We start from the raw sequence: 22,718 nt of genomic DNA on the forward strand, positions 1-22,718 counted from the left end.
GCAGTGTGCTGCATTGTAATACTCCTCTGTAGGACTTTGAGGATGATACATTGGTGCTTTGAGCCTTGTCATTCAGCCTTGCACTTTGGTAGAAACAGTAAATAGATGTGGCAGCTGGAGGTTCCGCAAGATGCATGTATGAGGAGAGCTGCCTGGGAAGCAAGCACGCGCCTGCACAATTCGTTTTCGGTGGACACAGGCAACCTGGACGTGAGGGAGTGAAAACCGCTACTGATTTACAAATGCAGCTGGCTGTTCCCAGGGAGCACGATTGGCCACTGTGTGAGTCGATTGCTTGCATTGCCATCAGTGGGCACTGCTTAGTCAAACATTGCAAGCCGCACCTGTTTTACAGCAAGAGTAATGAAGAAGCGGCAAAAAAAGTCCCAGGAAATTATGGAGGAGGGTAAATAATGGCGTGAATAATTTACTCCATATTTCCTGCTTCTGTTTTAGTTAAATCATTCGGTCTCCTGGAGATGCAGTCTGGAATATTAGGTTCTAAATGTTGATGCTGTCAAAATGCCAATCACCAGTGGGGTAGGGGGGAGTACAGGGGTGGAACTGTCCACAGACCTTATTGGATATTAACTGTCCCACACTGTCTGTGCAGAGTCTGCACGTTCTCCCCGGGTGCTCCGGTTTTCCCCCACAATCCAAAGACGTGCAGGTTAGGTGGATTGGCCATGCTAAATTGCCCTTTGTGTCCAAAAAAGGTTAGGAGGGGTTATGGGGATAGGGTGGAAGTCAGGGCTTAAGTGGGTCGGTATAGACTCGATGGGCCGAATGGCCTCCTTCTGCACTGTATGTTCTATTACTTTTAGTTGAATTAACGTAGCCAAGGCTAAACATGACGACCTGTATGCAGGAAGATGGCAGGTGGTGTGATGGGAAAAGGTGCTGTAAAGAATCTATCAAATGCCACTTGCAGGTCAGAGAAGAGAGCTTTGTGGAGTGTACCAAATCCCACTAACAGATCAGGCTTATCTCATGCACAGAATTGCATTGCATACTTGTCCCAGTTTTAATGTTAAGACCAGTGTGTTTCCATGGCAGTGGGAGCTATTAACAATAGCCATAATCCGCTGATCTGACAGGAGTTGCCCAGTGGGAACATTTCTAAAGATATTGAGTGAAAGATTACTTGTGTGAGGAGCTGAGCTTAATAATGCAATTCTTTTGTTCCATATAGAGTTACTTACAAATTAATAGAACTATTTATAATAGATTTAAATAAAAAATATCCCTGTGAATCCAGCGTTGTGGCAGGCACTTCATAAAGCTTCAAACTAGAGAAGGCTTTTGAGAATTGATTTTGTTTTGGAAGTACTGGTTTTGAAAGCGTGATGGATTTATAAGAGGAACTCTTCCTGTCTGCTGTCTTTTAAGCAGCCAGGTTTTTGAAAGACATTAGTGCTTGAAAGGGCTATTTGTTTTTGTCCTTTGGATGGCTGTATTTTGAACTGTGATCACTCGTGGCATCATTGGGGAAAACGGAATTAAAATGATTACTGATCCTGACAATGTGAGTGATCCAAATTAACTGAGCCACTGCTGAAGCTGGATTGATGTGTTTCATTTCAATTGCGTATGCTGTTTGTCTGTACGGTTTAATTTCATTACCTTCATTCTTTTCCCTTTCTTTTGGGTCTTATCAATCCCACTCTTGCCAAAGCTTGAGTGAACTGGGCATCTGGAAGTACTGTTCTCTAAAGTCTGCCATTGAGAGACTTGTGAATGTGACCCAGCAATGGTTCTGCCTTCCTGTCACGAATCACTTGGCCTTTGTGCAAGCTCCCCTTCGAAACATAGCTCAATTCCTTGAGATGGCTCGGCTTTACAGTTTGTGGGGAGTGTTACTGCCTGCAGGTTGCTTGTCTGCATACTGGAACTCCAGTTTTAGTGGGAGACGTGCAGTGGTGGATCAGAGTGCACAGTACTATGCATTTGGGGTAAATTGTACGGACAGACTCGATGGACTGAATGGCCTCCTTCTGCACTGTAAATGCTATGATAAGTGAAATCACAAACTGAAATTCAGATGGTCGGTGTCTCACTTTGAAACAAAAATACAAAAAGTTAGGAATCTGAAGAAACAGAAATTTAAAAAATGCTGAATGAAGAAAAGTAATATTGACATCTGCAAAACTAGACAGCACTGATTGCTTGCAGGAAGACAGTAGAAACAAGAACAAGGCATTGATGTGAATAATAGGTAAGCAGTCTAAGGTACAAATAGAGGAAAAGATAGACGAGGCATTTAAAATCTTTCTTATAAGACTAAAGTATTGAATCATCATAAATCTGTGTTTGATAACTATTAAAGGAATATGTAAGTATTTCTGCGTATCTGTTACTGTTGGATCTCTTGGTTTGTTCAGTGAGTTGGAGAATGTGGTATTTGCTACTTGACTGTTAAATACAGAAAACAGCTCTCTTTTTCTGTAATTGGGTGGATTTTTTAATGGTGAGATGTGATTGAGCGTAAGTTTGGGTGAAAGGCTCCGCATAATGGCAGAGTCTCTATGGTTAGCAGTGAAACAAGGACACCTGCTGCTGACCTTTGAAGAACATTGTACTAGGGTGTTATAGCGGTGAGAACTTTAACTCTCTTGATGTGCAGTGGATTGGAACATTGTTTAATGGGATTCCCAGCATTGAGTTGCGATGGTGTCATCAAGCTGTCCAAGCAGCCAACTGCATTAAAGAATTCTCACAGGCAACCAACCAGGAAATGGAAAGCGCTAATGTCAAATCAGGTTTTATTAATTTTAAAGGGTGAAAAAGAGATTGACACGTACACATGGTTGAAGGTAGAAGCTGAAATATCATGAACAAACTGTTTTTAAAAAATGTAATTATTATACATGTCTCCACTATGATGAGTTACTGGATTTTTTAACATTACACAATATAAAATTATTTTTTCAGGGCTGGACCTGTGGCTATTACTCATTACTGTAAATAACCCCATTGCTCCTCATTGAGCAAGGTTTATCTTTTTCGTGGAATTTTTTACAATGATTTGAGAGCAAGAAAGGTGAAGTTTCTGGCAGATGTATTGAGTTTGCTGATTGCTGGCTCTAGGAGGGTGGGCAGGATGTCAACAGCACAGCCTGTGGTGAAGCAGTGAGTGAGAGACAGCAGCTTCAAGATTTCCACATTTAAGCTGTGCTTGTGCTAAATCCTGAAATTGTGGTCAGGTTTTGAGGAGTAATGACAGGCAATTCTGACAGTCCCCTGCTGAAGCCCTCGCAAATTCTGGATCAAGACAATTGTTTTCATTTTGCCCATTATATACCCAAAAAAATAGATATGTGAAACAACGCATTCTTAACTATTGAAGAAAATGTAAACGCTCAGTGGTCACAAAACGTGCAGAAATGTTATTATAAAGCTGTATCCTGTTCAAAGGTGAAAAATAATTGCAAAACAGGAAAGATAATTAATGAATTGTGTTTTATTAAAATGCATTGTGAACTGTGAGTTAAGTAGTTTAAAAGCTAACAGGTAACGGTATGGTAAGAACATAGAACATACAGTGCAGAAGGAGGCCATTCGGCCCATAAAATCACCATAGTCCCAAACTGGAACCCACTTCTCCCACACCATTCTTTGCGCAGTGTCTGCAGTTCAGTTTCCTGGTCAATAATTCTGATTCAGAAATCCTTTAGCCGCTGACACTTACATAGAACATACATACAGTGTAGAAGGAGGCCATTCGACCCATCGAGTCTGCACCGACCCACTTAAGTGCTCACTTTCACCGTATCCCCGTAACCCAATAACCCCTCCTAACCTTATGACACTAAGGGCAATTTATCATGGCCAATCCAACTAACCTGCATGTCTTTGGACTGTGGGAGGAAACCGGAGCACCCAGACGAAACCCACGCAGACACTGGGAGAATTTGCAGACTCCGCACAGACAGTGACCCAGCGGGGACTTGTTGCAGACATATTTGTCCTGGATCTCCTTGGTGCCTAGAAGCGCACACATTCCACACTTGCAACATAACACCTGTCCTACCATTGTTGCCTAGTTGTTTAGTTTAATTACTTTCTTAATTAACTTAGATTACTCCCTATGTATATTACAATTTACTGTGCTTATTAAAGCTAAGTACCACCTAAACTAAAAGTTATATGTTTCTTAATTTCACAGATATGTGCTTTAGGTATTAATTCTGTTTTACTTGTTTATATTTATCTTAATGAATAAATCCTACTGCTCCCAGTAACCTTTACCACTGCTATTACAAAACCTTATGAAGAAAACCTTCGATACCAAAGATTATAGCAGTATTTAAAGATAAAGGATCAAAACACTCACCACCAATCAATGACTTGCCTTGTTCTGTATGGTGTTACACTTTTATTGAATCCTTACAGTGCACAAGAATGCCATTCAGCCAATCGAGTCTGCACCGACTCTCCAAAAGAACACTCTATGTAGACCCAATCTCCATCTCTATCCCTGTAACCCCATCTAACCCGCACACCTTTGGACATAAAGGGCAATTTAGCATAGCCAATCTGCCTAACTGCACATATTTGGACTAGGGGAGGAAACCCATGCATACATGGGGAGATCGTGCAAACTCCACACAGTCACCCGAGGCAGGAATCGATCCCAGGTCCCTGCCACTGTGAGGTAGCAGTGTTTTTTTTATAAATTCAGAGTACCCAATTCAGAGTACTGGGCTAATGGTAAGATTCTTATTAGTGTGGATGAGCAGAAAGATCTCGGTGCCCATGTACATAGATCCCTGAAAGTTGCCACCCAGGTTGATAGGGTTGTTAAGAAGACGTATGGTGTGTTAGCTTTTTTTTGGCAGAGGGATTGAGTTTCGGAGCCATGAGGTCATGTTGCAGCTGTACAAAACTCTGGTGCCGCTGCATTTGGGAGTATTGCGTGCAGCTCTGGTCGCCACATTACAGGAAGGATGTGGAAGCATTGGAAAAGGTGCAGAGGAGATTTACCAGGATGTTGCCTGGTATGGAGGGAAGATCTTATGAGGGACTTGAGGCTGTTTTCGGTAGAGAGAAGAAGGTTAAGAAGTGACTTAATTGAGGCATACAAGATGATCAGAGGATTAGATAGGGTGGACAGTGAGAGCCTTTTTCCTCAGATGGTGATGGCTAGCACGAGGGGGCATAGCTTTAAATTGAGGGGAGATAGATATCGGACAGATGTCAGAGGTAGGTTCTTAACTCAGAGAATAGTAAGGGCGTGGAATGCCCTGCCTGCAACAGTTGTGGACTAGCCAACATTAAGGGAATTTAAATTGTCATTGGATAAACGTATGGATGATAAGGGAATAGTGTAGATGGGCTTTAGAGTGGTTTCACAGGTTGGCGCAACATCGAAGGCCGAAGAGTCTGTACTGCGCTGTAATGTTCTATGTTCTATTCCCAGTCTCGCTCTTTCTTGCTCTCTCTCATCCTCATGGCTCCATTCTCGATCTCCGTCTTTATGGCGCTCTTTTATCCTCCTGGATCCGCTCCAGTCTCACTCTTTCTAATGCTCTTTTAACCTCCTGGCTCCAATCTCAATCTTGCTCTTTTGCATGCTCGTTTATTCTCCTTTCTCTGCTCTCAGTCTCTCTTTTTCTTGCATTCTTTTATCTCCACGGCACGTCTCTTTCATTTGTCCATCTCCGCTCTCACTCTCGCTCTTCACTGCGCTCTTTTATCTCCCTGAGCCTCTTCTGTGCCTATGTGTTCTGAAAAGACAGCATTGTCCAGAAGCAAAGGAAGATAGATACTTTCTTTACTGTGAAGATTCTAAAAGCAGATGGGAGATAGCTCCTACTAAGCCGACCCCAGACAAGATAGCAACGATACCTGCTCAGCATTAACAGAGGAAGAAAACGACAGGAAAGGAAGCAGTTTGGAACAGGGTGTGATGCAAGATCTGTATAGTGTGATGTACAACGGTTTAGCTGTTGTGTGGGGTAGGCTTTATGAACCAGCAGACCTTTGCCTCTCTGTCAGGGTATGTTTGTAGCTCAAAAATCATGAAGATGGTTGAAACGAGGGTAGCCCATCATTTAAATAAATGCTTCTGATAGAGTATTTCGCACTTCAGAGTGTCGAAGTGATAAAACGATGGAAAGGAAAATGGTCATTCTGCAGGCTTTCCTGATCCAAAGCTATCCTGCCAGGCAGGGACATTGCCAATGACGTTTTGTTTAAAAATTAGCACCAAACTGACCTTCGCATGTGTCTTGTGTAGATCAATAAACACACAGAGTATCTCTTTGGGAAGGTGGTGGCGTAGTGGTATTGTCTCACATTGCAGATTATTATGTAAAGTTAAAGTGCATGAGATTACAGGTAGTATCTTGAGATGGATAGAAAGCTGGCTAGCAGACAAGAAGCTAAGAATTGGATAAATGGGTATTTTCCCGACTGGCAGGCAGTGACCAAGTGGGTACCGCAGGTATCTGTGCCAGGACCCCAACTGTTCACATTATATATTAACAATTTGGGCGCGGGAACTAAATGTATTATCTTCAGATTTACAGACGATACAAAGTTGGGTGGGAGGGTCGGCTGTGAGGATGATGCAGAGTTGAGGAGAATGCAGAGATGCTTCAGCGTGAGTTGGACAGGCTGTGTGAATGGACAAATGCATGGCAGATGCAGTATAATGTGGATAGATGTGAGTTTATCCATTTTGGTGGAAAAAACAGGAAGGCAGATTATTATTTGAATGGGTGTAAATTGAGAGAGATGGATACTCAGGGACACCTTGGTGCTGTTGTGCATCAGTCGTTGAAAATAAGTGCGCAGGTACAGCAGGCAGTAAAGAAGGCAAATGGTATGTTGGCTTTCATAGCAAGAGGATTTGGGTTTTGGAATAGAGATGTTTTACTGCAATTGTCTAGGGCATTGGTGAGGCCACACCTGGAGTATTGTGTGAAGTTTTGGTGTCCTTATCTGAGGAAGGATGTTCTTGCTATGGAGGGAGTGCAACAAAGTTTTACCAAGCTGATTCCTGGGATGGCAGGACTGTCGTATGAGGAGAGACCAAGTTGTTTAGGATTATATTCATTTGGCGTTTAGGAGAGTGAGGGAACCTCATAGAAACTTATAAAATTCTAACAGGGTTAGACAGTGTAGATTCAGAAAGATAGTGTCCGCTGGTGGGGGAGTCCAGAACTAGGAATTAACGTTTGAGGATAAGAGGTAAACCTTTAGGACTGAGATGAGGAGAAATTTCTTCACCCAGAGAGTGGTGAACCCGTGGAATTCACAACAACAAAGTAGTTGAGGCCAAAATGTTGTGGGATTTTAAGAAAGAATTCGATATAGCTCTTGGGGCTAAAGGGATCAAGGGACATGGGGGAAGGCAGGATCAGGGTATTGAACTTAATGATCATCCATAATCATAATGAATGGCGGAGCAGGCTTGGAGGACCAAATGGCCTCTTCCTTTATTTTCTATGTATGTCATTGGACTAATAATCCAGAGGCCAAGGGTAATGCTCTGTGGAACCTGGCTCGAAACCCACCTCGGCAGGTGGTGAAATTTGAATTCAATAAAAATCTGGAATTTAAAGTCTATTGTCTATTGTAGTAAAAATCCATCGATTCGCTAAATTCCTTTAGGGAAATAAATCTGCCCTCTTTATCTGTTCAGGCCTACATGTGACTCCAGATCCACAGCGATGTGATGACTCTAAAATGTCCTCTAAATTGTAATTAGGGATGGCCAATAAATGCTGGCCCAGCTGTTGTTCTTTTTACTCGCTATAAATATGGCAATCGATAAGGTTGCCCTTCCTTTGTCTAGATATTGATATTATATTGCTTTCAGTCGGCAGGTATCAAATGATACCACCACAAGGTTCAACTGGATATCAAGCAAAGACCTAACAACCAGTTAGTTAGTTCAAGTTCAATGATACTTTATTTACACACAAGATTACTTATACATGCAACATAAACACTTCGAGTTAAACTACACCTAACAACTATGACAACCTGTACTTAACTTCAGGCACCCGGCTTAGGTCAGAGAAACAGTGGCCTTTGTTCGAATCTGGATCTATCGGGTCTGGAGAAGTAACTGCTGTTCAGCTGGGCTCATCTGTCTGGTAGCGAGCGTTGAACTTGGACTTGCTTCTGGTCGTGGTGCTGCAGTTAGAGATGGACGTTGCCGGAGCGCCAGGTCCAAAAGAGAACGAACACATGGCAGTGTCTCTCTTTATCTTTGGGGGTTTTGCGCTCTTTCGGGGAGTCCTTAGGTTTGGACCCAATTAATTGGGCAGTTCTCGATCACTGCTTTCGATCTGAGCCAATAAAGGGGCGGGTGCCTTGATGTCTGGACGTTTCCTAAGCGGTCATTGACCTTGCTGTTTATGCTACCTGCGTAAAGGGAGGGGCGCCTATGTGTCTGGAATTGTATCAGTTACCTGAGTATCAGTCCTTTGTCTTACGGAGATGGGCCATTAAAATGCTAATCGGTTGGGGGTTTTCGATGCTGTCTGGATTATCTGCTCACGAATATACATTCAGGCTCTGTACCCGCCTGAATCTTACATTGGCCATATTTCCCTTTGGGCTTTGCGAACGTCCATGTTTCTTGACATAAGTGGCCATCCCAGATGGCTACACAGCCAATGGCACCCACTCCCATGAACAAATTTAAAAGAAAGGTCTCTTTCCATTGAGGTTGGTTCCTCATGCAACGTGTGCAGCAAGCTCAGTAATGGAGGTGCCTTATTTATTTAGGAAAAAGTGCTCTATTCGAACAATATGGAGAAATATACATTTTCAAACAGTGCCGTAGATCGTGACGTACAAGATCTTTCGTTTCCCCCAAATCATGTTTTTGAATATAGTTAGTGTATAAGTTGGGGTAGTCAGCTTCAATTTTGTCCCCCACAAATGCATGTTTTATACCTTGATCCCTTATGATTGAGCGTGAGTGAGTTCAAACAGATGATGGGCTGTGTTGTGAAGGAGAGCAGGTGTTTAAGACTTGCCCATTCTTGCATCAGAAACAGGTGACACTTCAAAATAGTGACCACTCACTTTTGTACATGGCGCACAAGTTAACCCCCATTTTTCTGGAGGAATATTTTGAGGATTCAGAGGTTGGCTTGTATGCCAACATGTATAGTCATCCCAAATCCTCTACTGCCTCACCCAAGTAGCCGTTTTAGTTGTGTACATTTGGATATTGAATGTGAACAAGCATACTGTACTTACTCATTTGCACAGTTGTTAACATAGAAACGCTTGTGTGACAGGATTCTCTGGACAGTGGTCAGAAGCAAAGAAAATCTGCCCAGAACATCCCTCTCTTCCCTAGGCTGCTGTTCAACTGTTCAGAACAAGTGGTTTTTCATAGACAAAATTTCCAATTTGGGGTGTGTATGGATGAGTGATTTGCATTTATGATGTTTAGTTAAATAAGACTTCTTCATGAAACATTGTTGAGTATAATAAAAAAAAGTTATTGAAATCTGTTCTGATTTATTACAACTGTTAACATCTGAACCAGAAGGTTGGAAATTTGAGCTCCCAATCTATTTGGCATTTCCAGTACAGTATTGAAAGCATCTTCATTGTTGAAGGTTTCAGCTTTCGACCGAGATGCTGGACCTGGGTCCTGTCTGGCTTTTCCAGATTTCTGGCCAACATATTCCCTCAGTCAGTACCATTCTAACCAGAACCTACTACCATTCATCTTCTTTTCAGTAATGTGATTTTGTTCACATATTTTGTACGTCAGGTGTAATTAACTTACACATGAAGTGTTTTATAATGTTTCAGAAATTCTGCAAATCTTTTAAATAATTAGCCGGTTAAAGCTTACTAAATCTTGAGTGTGTTTTATTTTTTCTTGTGATAGGATGAGGTCATTGCAGTTTCAAAAAGGATAATTATCCGGCTACAAGATTTGGCGAAATGGGTGTGCACTGAAAGTTCACAATGGACCACAAACACCGAGGAAGCCAAATCCAGCACTATCCATTTGGACAGCAGTGTCCGTGAGGAGAATCCTAAACTGAACGTCAGACCACCTGCACACTGCTGCCACACTTCAAACAATGTGGAAAATGAATCTGAAAATTCAGGTGAGTGTCTTCTAGTCAGCGTGTGAGCTAAATTTATGAAGGAACTTAATGAAGGGCTAAATCAGTCACTTGGGACCTGCGTCTCCCTTTTTCCTCTCTTGCGCTTGTGAACCATGTGATGCTGACTTTTCTCAATTAGAAAGGGGGAACCGAGCATGCTTACTTTTTCTGCGGTAACACTGTTGATCACAATTGTCCATCCTAGACACCCATGATGTTTACTCGCTGAATGAATTCCTTCACTGAAGCTGCCTCCAGCCCAGCCAACGTGGCTTCCCAGTAAAACCTACTAAGCTCCAGATAACTTTGTCATAAGGGCCTTTCGCTATTTAAAATACAGTGTTTTAAAAAAACCCAACAAAATCAAGTAACTGTGGGGGACAAAGTGGTGCTGTGTAGCAGACAATGGATTAACCTCTTCTGGTGTCAACATGAAAATTGCTAGTTTATTGAAAGATTTTGCCTCGTCCCATGCACAGAGTGGACTTCAGTGTATGTTCAGGGAACTGGCTGGTAACTTTGACCATCGTGGGCATGCATTTTCATCTGGAATAATCAAGTCCTACAGATATGTACTTGAGATTTGACGTAGTGGGGTCCCATTAACTGAACAGAGTGCTCTTGTTTGGCTCTGTGACAGCAGCCAAGGTTAATCACGTGTTTATTACTTAGTTGTAGCTTTACCTCTATAATTAGCTCAGCAGGACACTGCATAGATACAAATCCAGCAATTGCTAAGTTTTAAAGTGGAGCTCAGCCTTGTCATGAAATAAAGTGACTTCTAATAATGGTGAGCACTGGAACTGACATTTATAGGACTCTGAATTCGAATAACCCTAGCCTTGTGCAGACAGCCGGACTGCTTCTTCAGCGAGTAGGTGGACTAAATTTTGGTTCAGTGCTGTAAAACGTATTCTGCATATTTAGTGAGAGCTTGAAAGGGCTACAGGTCAGGAATAGAGCTGTAATATTGTGATTGTGATTCTCGGTCCTGTAATTGCCTCATTGGTTGTCACTGTCGTCCAGGGTCGAAGCACCATAGACCAAAATGTATACCAACCCGACACATCTTCTTGAGACCTCTACCCAAAGACAATAATTTGCTGAACCACCCCAAAGTTCTGTAATTGTACCACCAGTAGAGTGGGGAGACCAGCCCCAAGTCTATCTCGACTGGAAAAGGGACTGAATGGCATACTATTGGTGTTAATCTGATGCACGCGCTTGCCATCCAGCCAACTGCACTAACTGGTCCCTCCAGTGGTATATAGAAGGATTCAAAAATTGCGCAGTTTGAATAGTCTTTCTGATGTTTAAGGAATAAGTCTGCATCACATTGACGACTCACCAAGAAGGATGGACTTTGTCTTGACCTGTGCCTTGCTGTCATGTAGTGATTATTTTTTAAAAAGCCTCAGCGTTCTGTTGAGCACATTGCGAGACTATAAAATATCCCTCCAACTCATTCAGCACAGGTGATCGGAACTCTGGAGGTATAAGTAATGTTGACATCCCATGAGATCAGAGTACGGAAGGTAAACAAATGTTCTTCCATCAGTGATGTATACTTTAGCTTTAAGAATGTGTCTCCAATTGAACACCTATCATAGTAAATGGAAGTGGTTTGCCAGCTGATCAGGATCAATAGAATCCTATTATGTATGGCATTCCAATTATTTTATTTTAAAATCACATTGTACCTGGGTTCATGTTTCTGCTTTTGAGGTTGAAGTAGCTGATGTTTGAATCTTTCCCATCATTCCCAGAGAGAATTGTTTCTTTGGCTTTCTCTGCTATTTTAGTACATGTTGTTTATGTACAGAGGCTGGATAGATGAGGTTTCTGAACTTGTTGGCTTTTCGTATTTCTTGAATCTTGATAGGCCGAAGCACCTTCCTTAATGCGTATGAGCACCCAATGGGTTACACTGTATGTAACATCTCTTGTGATGGGCCCGTTATCTGTTTCCTTAAGTGCTTAACAGTTGTCAATCATCTAATTACCATTCTCCGGAAGCAGAAAGAGTGAGGTAAGTAGTCGAAATGGCTCCAAGGTGACAATACAAAAATTGCTCATATGGTAGCTGATGAAGAGGAAAGCTGCAGACTGCAGAAAGACAACGGTGGGCTAGTCAGGTGGGCAGAACAGTGGAAAATGGAGTTTATTCTGGAGAAATGTGAGGCAATTCATTTTGAGAAGGCTAAAAAGGCAAGGCAACTCACAATAAATGATAGGTTACTAAGAAGTGAGATGAAGGTCCCTGAAGGTGGCTGGACAAGCAGATAAGGTGATTACAAAGGCACACAGGAAGCAGAATTCTTTGTTGGCTGGATCTCCGGTCTGCCAACAGCGTACCCTCTCCCGCAGGTTTCCAGATGGCATGTGATGGTGCCAATGGCTGAGGGAATGGACAATCCCACTCTTAGCAGAGGTGCGCCGTTCAGGAAAACGTGGCTGATGGACTGGAGAATCCCCAGACATTTGCCTATATCATACTAAAATATAAACAGTAAGAGGTTATGCTAGAACTGAATAAAACACTAGTTAGACCACAGCTGGTGTACTGTATGCAATTCTGGCATCACACCATAGGAAATTTGAAATTATACTAGAAAAGATGCAGAGGAGATTTGAGGAAATTGAGGATTTATGGTCCAGTGATGATCCAGAAAAGTAATACTGTTTAATGTGGGTTCCAGAGTCTGGAATCGAAGTGTTTGTGGAATGGCATTCCTTCACGGATGTCGGGGGTCTATAAACCAACACTTTCTGTTTTGAATCTGTCCTGTACGCCAAGGCAGACTTCCAGTAGAGGCAGGGTAGATGGGGCCACGTGTCCAACCTGGGACAGAACTCCTTTGGTGTGACCTGCTCTGCCGATGTTACACAGCAGACTATCTAGTTCAACAAGGCAATATTGCTTGTTCCACAAGCCAGAGGCCCATGTCACGTGACTTTACCTCCACGATGTCTTCAACAAGGGATGTTTATCCAGTGTCTGGAAATTGGCTTTGTGTTCCAGGTTGATAACATCTCAGCCATTATGGTCAAAGGGAATGTTGCAGAGACCGTTGTCTTCATCGAAGTTTCGTCTCTACTGGCCAGTCTGGGTTATCAAATACAAATGACCTTTGTATTAGTTCCTTATTGAAGTTGGGCAGCACAGTCTGCAAGTGGTTGTTAGTAGCTCGTCGGATATAACAAGGGGTGAGTTTCACTGAAACTGCCGTGTGGTTTCTTTTGTTCAGGAGTTTCAAGCAGACACAGTTTCAGCCATTTTACAGGTCTTTGTTCAATTTTTTAAATTTCAGGAATAGCGATCAGCAGACCTATATACATATTTTATCATATACAGTATGGCTTTTCAAACTCAGGATCGCAGTGGGTGTCGGGATGGTCGCAGAGCGATCAGTTGTGGCATTCCAGATCGCAGGAGAAGCGTCCAACAGCCACAATAGGCTTTTCAGAATGCTGGCTGCGACTGTTCTTTAAATGCAAACGATGGACTCTTCCCGGCAGAAGTCATGAGCATGGCATGTACACTGACATCACGTGCCCTGTACATCCATGCTTTGGGTGCAAAACTATCCAGGAAAGATCCTCCATTTATAGCTGCCTGCAAGAAAGCAACGGGATTGTGTGAAGAACTGAAGATGGGTCATTTTGTAATAAGGAAGAGAGGATCAGTGACACAAACAGGCCAGGATCCCACAACTGAATCTGCTGGAGAGACCTTCACAGGAGAGTCCACGGAAGAACAAAGCGGCGCTGGTGTGAGCTGTACGCTGAGCTCCAAGGCTTCTCGTGAAAACCCAACAAAGAAAAAACTGAAGTCAGGAACAAAGCAGTATAAAAATAATTTATTGAGTTGTGACTTTCTTAATTGTGCCAATGTAAATCAGGATGTAAAGCCCATGTGTGCTGTATGCAGGGAGTTACTGGTAAATTAAAGCTTAACAACCCTCAAAACGTCAAAGGCATGGTGAGTTCGAAGACAAACCTCTTAAAAAGGAGTCAGCAAGAACGTAAATCGTCAGTTGAAGTCCTTAGCAGAAATGTAACATTGAATGACAAAGCAGATGAAATAGTGAGTATCAAACAGGCTCATCTGTTGCATTAAAGGCAAGAAATAATGGTTGGTCTCGAACGACGGCTGTTGTAGGTTGCGAAGATCGACTGGCCTGGGTCACGAACGTCGACTAGCGTGGGTCCCAAAGATTAGCCTGTTGGACAAAAGTGGGTCCCAGCAAAAAAAGTTTGAAAAACACTGATATACAGTGTAAGATCTTAGTCTCCTAACAGTGGAGCTCACTGCTTGGAAATGCACTTGGACATGCACTTGCAGTAACCTCCAGAGCTGCAGACTAGTTTCATTAGGCTGGATCTCTACTTATTGGCTGACGTGGACACAGTGGGTTAAATGGTCTCTTCCATGTTATAGATTTCTATGATTCTATGAAATACCACATAGCAGGTTGGAACCCCAAGTCAAATCCTCTGTGGCAAATTCTGATGCACTGATGATTGACGGGTCATCTATGCTGATAAACTGTGAAGCTGCAACGCCTAAACATCAGCAGTATCCCTATCAAACTGTTGGCCCTGAATATTTTCTGTTACTAGTTTGTGCCTGGGATCTCTTGACATGGGAGAAAAAAGGTGAATCCCCACATGGAGAAAAGGGGTGATTAATATTGGCAAACTGTAAATTTATCAGCTGCTTGCCTTGAAGTCTTTTAAATATGGTGATGGTATTCCTTGTGCGTAGGGAACTTGGTTGTCCACAAAGAGTAAAAGCAAGGCATTTTTTCACCAAAGAAAAAAAGTGCTCTTTCTTCAGAATAATACCCTCATTCAGCTGGATATAATCATTTGCAAGTGGAGGTCAAACTGAATTCTGAGAGAACAAAGGAAATTTATATCACCTTGTTTTCTGGTTCCAGTTCCTCAAGATAGTCAGGAAAAGTTAAACGAGGTGGAAATTAGGAATAGATACTTCACACAAACGGGTGGGTGGAATGCCCAATTCTTCATCCTTTCTAATCCTGTTGATTTTCTCCACTCTTTCTGAGAATGGTACTTGAGGTATTTCTTCTCCACTTTGTTCAAATGGACGTTCACTTCAACCATTTTGAGTGCCAGCTGGTTATTTGGTCAAGGGAGACATGTGCTGTTGTCCATTACTGTCCCTGCCAGAGGTTCAAATTTCATGCTTTTTTTGCAGGCAATGCTGGACAGCAGTCAGGAATACCAAACCTGACACTTTCTGCTCTTTGATGCTGGGACACTAAAACTGAGTGATACACCAATATCGTTTATCCTGTCTTGAGATAAACTAACCTCAGAACAGGGATGGAATGTTGTACCTTTTTGCTCCGTACAGTCCAACTACTACTCACTGCTTAAACCAGCTGACTAATTAGCGTTATTTTGGTTTTAAAAAATTATTTGCATCCAATTTATTTATTTATTGCCTTTATATAATGCCTTTCACAACCTAGGCGTCCCAAAACCGGTTGTTAGGATACTGGACCAGATCCCAACATTTGCGAGGATGCTGGACAAGAACACCAAATAATTTGTAATTATAAAACTGTGAGGAGAGGATATTTCACCTCTGGAGCGATGACTCTGACCAATAGGTATCTTTTATGTGAAAATAAACTTTAATTTAAACACCAAATTAACCACATTAATATCAGAGAAATAACTTTATAATTACCAGTTGAACAGTTCTTAGCCAAAAGGAAAAACTTGACCTTACTATCTATACTTGCTACTAACTCCAATTAAGCAACCCAATTTAGTTCAAATGTCACTTACAAATAAAGTTAACAAACAGGTTACTTGCTTAGCTGTGTCGATGACTTTTGGGGCGAGTTCTTTTCAAGAGCAGATCCAGTACACCTCTGCTCAATCTAACAACATTTGATAAAACTGCTGTTGAACTTAAAATCTTATAACAGACTGCAAAACTATAGACAAACCTGACTCCTCCCATTAATTACATGATCTGTATTTCACTACGTTCTGTGATCTGCTTAGCTAGGACTAAATACAACCTCTCATAAATTTTCTACACTCCAGGGAATCTCCAGCAATCAAAACATGACTCCATTAGCCCTTTATCTATAACCAAGTAAGTGGTTGGAATGAATAATTATCTCACCATTTACAACTCTTTTCTTACAGCTTTAGCAGACATATTGTCTGTCTGTATTTTAAATTGGGGTTTTGAAATAACATTACTGCAACAGAATATAATATATATCAATTTTTTACATTCATCCCAATGTTAAAGTAAGGACATTCTTTTTATTTTGAAGTGTGGTCACTGTTGTAATCTAGGAAATCTGACAGTTTGACATTGGGATAATGATCCAATGTTTTGTGTATATAAAACCTGTTTTGTCTGTTCTATCACCATTTTTGCCTTTAATGAACTAATTATTTTATTTGTCAATTCTCTGTTTTCTGGGTCACACTTTTTTTTAAGTTGTAAGTTTGGGAAATGGCAGAATACTCTCATTAGAAAATTACATTGTCCTGTGGCCCGGTGAATCTTTTTGTTACTTTAATTTTCAATGCCTATTCGATAGACTCCAAGCACCAGGAGCTAGGTAACCGCAGTACGTTTTAAGAGTATACTTCAACAACTTAACCTTTATAGAACCAGTTTATTAATTTGCATTCATCTGTTTATCCAGATCATTTTATTGCTCTCAATTCCTGGCAGCACTAAGGCCTTGCTCCTGCATGTTCTTAATGTCTTGGTGGCATGGTGACACAGTGATTAGCACTGCTGCCTCACGGCATCAAGTATCCGGATTCGATTCTGGCTTTGAGTGATTATCTGTGTGGAGTTTGCACATTCTCACTGTGCGTGGGTTTCCTCTGGGTGCTCCGTTTCCTCCCACAGTTCAAAGGTTTGCAAGTTAGCTGGATTGGCCATGCCCCTTAGTCCAAAGATGTGCAGCTTAGGTGGGGTTACGGGGTTAGGACAGGGGAGTGGGCCTACGTAGGGTGCTCTTTAAGAGGATCGATGCAGACTCGATGGGTCAAATCACCTCCTCCTACATTGTAGGAATTCTATGGATTCTCCTCTCATTCCCTCCCCCACCAGAATATGGTTGATGTGTATCCAAATTATCATTTGTATTTCGCTTTTGGATTACTATTGCTGTGTTTTACCACAATTCCATCTCTCAGTGGGGGTTTGTTGTCTGTTCTCATGCCAAACTAGTAGATGCTTCAGGGAAACACAAAGGTAGACGCACCAGCCTTACTCCCTGCAAGTAGGTGGCATCAGTGGCAGGCAACAATGGGGAAAGAGACATTATATAATCTCATAGAGATTCAATAAATTGTTCCCCAGGTTTCCTTGGCTGAATGTTTCTATGTTGATGATTGCCAGTGCCCCACAATTTGGGTTGGTGTTTTAGATGAAATCTGGTAGGTCAAGTTGAGACTATTCTCAAAGCTACTGAACAGCAATATTATCGGACCAAGTAGGCAACATGCGAGGGGCAGTACTCTATATCAGAAAGATGTGCGAATGCTGAGGTTGGCAAGTAGGACTTGGTCATGTGCATGTATTTAATAGAGCAGGTTTGGAATAGAGATGTGTGCATCAGGTGTGTGAGGACCTGTGCTTGTGTTGGGGTGGAGTTATTTGCTTTCAGAAGTTGTATTTGGTAAGAATGCAACACCTTGGGCCAATTGTCATTGTTTACTGCCCAGGCAATTATCTGTTGGAACAGATTACATGCTTATTGTTGAGTCCACTTGATTTTGTCCCGTTGAAATCATGGAGATGAAAATTGGACCAGTTATACTATGGGCTGATGATCCACTCTTATCAGATTGCTCTGCTCCCCATCCCCAATGTGCGTTTAAGCAATGGAAGGTATGGACCGTGGTTGCTTGAAATGAATCAATTCAGATAGCAAAGATTGTTTCCCACCCTGTGCTTCACAGAACTGACTCCTGGACAGACCACTGCAATGGTAGAGATACGCATGGGAACTTTATGTCTTGTAAGTTGGATCATTTTTCACATCTGCTATGGTGACGTCACCCATGAGGTAACCACTGTCCATACGTAGTCAGGTTAAAGCTCAGGTCAACTACTTGTGATGAATTGGTGCAGGCAAGCCTTTGATATCATCAGAGTAACTTATTTGTGTTTTAGGATTTAAAGATGATCGACCACGAGTTAAAATATTAAGCTACCCCCAGTACTGTCGCTATCGGGCCATACGGAAAAGAATTCAGAAAGCGTCTGCTGACAGTGTCAGTGAAGCACAGCTATTGGCTCTTGGAGGGGTCCTTTTGGTTAACCGGAACACCAAGATTCTTTACTGTCGTGAAACATTTGAACACCCAACGCTAGGGGATAACAAATCCATATGTGATGAGTTTGGTGAGTTTGGAAGGTTTGTCATTCCCTTTCCTGTATGAGTTTATTTCCTTGCTTTGATTTAAATCGACAGTTCAGCACGTTTGTTCCACAATGTGAATTGTAGTCTCACTGTCCGATGTGAAATTGTCCATGTTAAAATGAAATCTTGTGTCTTGAAATGGGGCCATGAGCCCACAATTCCAATCACTGCCAGGTATTGAAGGAAGCACTGACCACAACGATAGAGAGAATAATTGAAAAAAACATTTGATCAAGACTTTGAGGGACAGCATGGTAGCATAGGGAGCAGCACAATAGCATAGTGGTTAGCATAGTTGCTTCACAGCGCCAGGGTCCCAGGTTCGATTCCTGGCTTGGGTCACTGTCAGCGCGGAGTCTATACTTTCCCCGTGTCTGCGTGGATTTCCTCCGGATGCTCCAGTTTCCTCCCACAGCCCAAAGATGTGCAGGGTTAGGTGGATTGGCCATGCTACATTGCCCTTAGGTTAGGTGGGGTAACTGGTTACGGGGATAGGGTGGAGGTGTGGGCTTAAGTGGAGTGCTCTTTCCAAGAGCTGGTGCAGACTTGATGGACTGAATGGCCTCCTTCTGCACTGTAAATTCTGTGATCTATGACTGTTCTAGTCTTTCAAGGATCGACTTGCTTTCTGACCCTTTAATTTTCACCCGTAGCAAACGGCAGGGATCTCTTGTGACCTGTTTTCCTCTATTTTCATTTTGCAGTCTGAGTGATTCAGTTAAGTGCCCGATCCCTTTAATGTTTATTGCAAGGCTGTGGTAACTTAAAAGAATCAATTTTGTGCAAGCACTGCCCATGAACTTTTAGGTTTTTGCACGGTTATGCGAATTATAGGGAACATTTCTTATGGCCGCCGTTGCTGCGCAGCTATTGATGGCAAACATGTGACGATTTGGTGCAACTATTAAAAGTGCCTCCACAGATTTTGTGGCTATATTGAATGCCTGATGCCATTGCCAGTTGAAAATGGCAGACAGCCCAGACACAATGACTTCCTTTTGACTTCCTTGTTTCTACCTTCCCAAAGATTGCTGAATGAGATGAATATAGAGGGCACTTGACCCTGAAATTAATTTTGTTGTGCTTTAAACATTCGGGCTTTGGAGTGAGGTGGGGGTTTTCCATTCATCCACTGTAACTTCTTTTCACATTTTTTAACTGAAGTTGTGGAGGATGAGCAGGAAAACCGTTGCAGGAAATTTTTCCCTCTGTATTAAGCTAAACCCAAATGTAACTGTGATGACATAAATGGGGGAGTGCATTTGTGTGACTGAACTTGGGGAAAAGTGTATGATTTTTCTGTCCTCTTTTAGCACCTCGTGTCTTGACGCGTACTTCAGCCGGGAGAGTGGTGCGGACAAGACTGCAAATTACTACACAACCACGATCACTGACGTTGCTGCACCTTCAACTGACAGGAGGTAAATTTGGCATTATAGTCAGGTTGACAATGTAACATTGCTTTTCTATTCTAAAGTGTGATGCACCATTTATTTACCTGCGGCATTCTGTCTAGCAATCTAAAGTAGGAATTAGCTAATTAATTCAAAGTGTGTCCAATATGTGCAGGCACTTCAACCAGTAGCCAAGGGATATTCTCCCACTGATGCTCATAATGTGACCTCGGGATCACATGAAATCCATTTCACTTATGACCCTCAACAGGTGTGGCTCCGTTTAGATTCTGGAGGCACTATTTGCTGCCTTACGGTGAGATATTACTAGACTCAGGAATCAACTCTATTCCCATTCGCAGTCTTCTTTCTAGTCAGAGTAAGTGAAGAGATGCTATTAGGAAGAGTCAGGATCTATTCTACAACAACATTTTGTATCGCAACTTCAATGTAGTCAAATGCCCCCAAGCCGCTTCACAGGCGTGCGATCAGATAAAATTTAATTTTGAGCTTTAAGGAGGGCGGTTCAATTTCTTGGGTGATCTGGTCAAATTAACATACACTAAATAGTTTGGTAAAATGGAGAGTGACGTTGTACAGGCCAGAACGCTCCATTATTCAGTTCCTAGTCTTTGCTGAGATGGTGGTTTGCAGTCAGAGTGATGGGGGTCGAGAGATGGAAGTTGACCTCATCACTTCACATCGTCTTAGAGAGAGAATGATTCTTAATCACCATCCACTTGTCTACAAGAGTGGTGGGGAAGCAATTTGAAATGTACACTAGGACTGGTCCCTTCCTCCTGGTGTTCCCCCTCCCTCTTTCCTCCAAATGTGCCCACATTAAACAACCCGAGTGCTTGTCCTTTTCATACCAGAAACAAAACAGCACACAGGCAGCCCTGAACTGGTCAGCACATACTACGCTTACTTCCCTTGGCCAGCTCAATGTCCCTGTTCTTAATCATGTCACCACTGTACACTGTACACGCAGTCTATTCAATCAGATTTCTGACCATGTCCGGTCTTCCTAGCATTGTAACGGAGGGCTGTTCCACTTCAGTGACAGGATGCAGTTTGCTGACTCTGCTGTATTACAGGAGCAGCTCACTATATTAGTTACGTATACCTGATATCACCAAGCTTTCAAACAGATTAACGCTTTTGTGCAATGTTTGAGGAAATAGGGTTAAGAGCATGGAGGGATTTGAAAATGGGGATGAGAATTTTCAAAGTGTTGCTCGACTGGGAGACAATGGAAATAAAAAAAATAGCAGCAGGAGGAGGTTATACAGGATAAGGTAACATAGTGTTTATTGTACTGGACTAGTAATCCAGAGGTCTGGAGTGTCTAGAGATGTGAGGTCAAATCCCGCCATGGCAGTTGGAGAATTTGACACTAATTTAATAAAATCTGGAATTAAAAGGTTAGTTTCTGTAACGGTGAGCTTAAAACCTCACAACACTCTGAATGAATAAATTCCTGCTTGTCTCAATCCTGAAGGCCAACACTTTATTCCGAGATGACCCCGAGTTCCAGACTTTCTGAACGTGGGAAACATCCTCTCAGCAACTACCCTATCAGGTGCTCTATGAGATTACTTTCCATTCTTCTGAACAATAGAGAATACAAGTTCATTTTTCGCAACCTCTCCTCATAGGACAGCCCTCTCATCTCCAGGAATCAATCTATTGAACCTTTGTGGCACCCAAAACTGACCCCACGGAGAAACACCAAACTCTGGAGCAATCCAATTATCCTTCTTTGGGTAAGGAGACAAACTGTATACATAGCTCCAGTCTCACCAAAACTGTATAATTGCAGCAAAACCTCCTTATCTTTGTCTGCAAACTCCACAAAACTAACGTACAATTTGCCTTCCTAATTATTTGCTGCATGTGCATGTTAACTTTGTGATTTGCGTCCGAGTACACGCAAATTCCTGTACATACCAACATTCACTAATCACTCATTTGGGGGGGAAATCTACTTTCTATTTTTTCTGTCAAAGTGGATAATTTCCCACCTCCTCACATTGCACTCATCTGCCACCTTCATACTCCATCACTTAGCCAATCTATGTCATAATACTCCCTCTTTATGTACTCCTCAAAGCTTACTTTTCCACCTAGCTTTGTATTGTCAGAAAACTTGGACTTATAACTCTCAGACCTTTCATCTTAAGTCATTGATACAGGTTACAAAGAGTTGAGGGCCAAGTATCAATCATTGTGATGTGACACAAAGTGAGACCGGTCACAAAATATAATTCATCTATTCCTACTTTGATTTCTGTCTGTTAACCAATCCTCTGTCTATGCTGATATATTACTCTTAATTCCTAGTGTTTAACAACCTCTGTCTGGCACCTTATAAATGCCTCTGAGAGTCCAAATGCAACATGAATATTGATGTTAAGCTCTGATGGTGTCTCTGTAATAAGAACTAAAAAGCAAGTCTTGACTTCAACACTCGATTTTATTGTGTTCTACTATCACTTTTCCAACTCCACAGTGCCACCTGTATCTCTGTCTGTCTACCTGTCTTCTCTGTCTGCCTATGCTGTCTTACCTATGCTGTCTTACCTATGCTGTCTTACCTATGCTGTCTTACCTATGCTGTCTTACCTATGCTGTCTTACCTATGCTGTCTTACCTATGCTGTCTTACCTATGCTGTCTTACCTATGCTGTCTCAACAGATTCCCCTTCTTAAAGAAAAAATCTTTAAGTTTGATGTAAAATTTACATAATACAAATGTATATATTTTCTTTTCGAAAATAAATGCACCC

General features: G+C 42.1%; 1 protein-coding gene across 2 annotated transcripts in view; it reads left to right on the forward strand.

Moving 5' to 3' along the window:
• The window catches only part of LOC119965105 (AT-rich interactive domain-containing protein 5B-like), a 105,212-nt gene that overhangs the window by 16,510 nt on the left and 65,984 nt on the right, over nt 1–22,718 (forward strand). Inside the window, exons 1-4 of one of the 2 annotated variants that reach the window (XM_038795405.1) lie at nt 1,398–1,525; nt 9,869–10,094; nt 18,286–18,516; nt 19,849–19,956. In XM_038795405.1, coding sequence (XP_038651333.1) covers nt 1,505–1,525; nt 9,869–10,094; nt 18,286–18,516; nt 19,849–19,956 — 586 coding nt within the window. In that variant the 5' untranslated portion in view covers nt 1,398–1,504. Of the gene's footprint in view, nt 1–1,397; nt 1,526–9,868; nt 10,095–18,285; nt 18,517–19,848; nt 19,957–22,718 lie in introns of those variants that run through there. The other variant, XM_038795404.1, reaches the window with a different exon arrangement.

The sequence above is a fragment of the Scyliorhinus canicula genome, chromosome 4, assembly GCF_902713615.1.
Source record: "Scyliorhinus canicula chromosome 4, sScyCan1.1, whole genome shotgun sequence".
Classification (NCBI taxonomy): domain Eukaryota; kingdom Metazoa; phylum Chordata; class Chondrichthyes; order Carcharhiniformes; family Scyliorhinidae; genus Scyliorhinus; species Scyliorhinus canicula.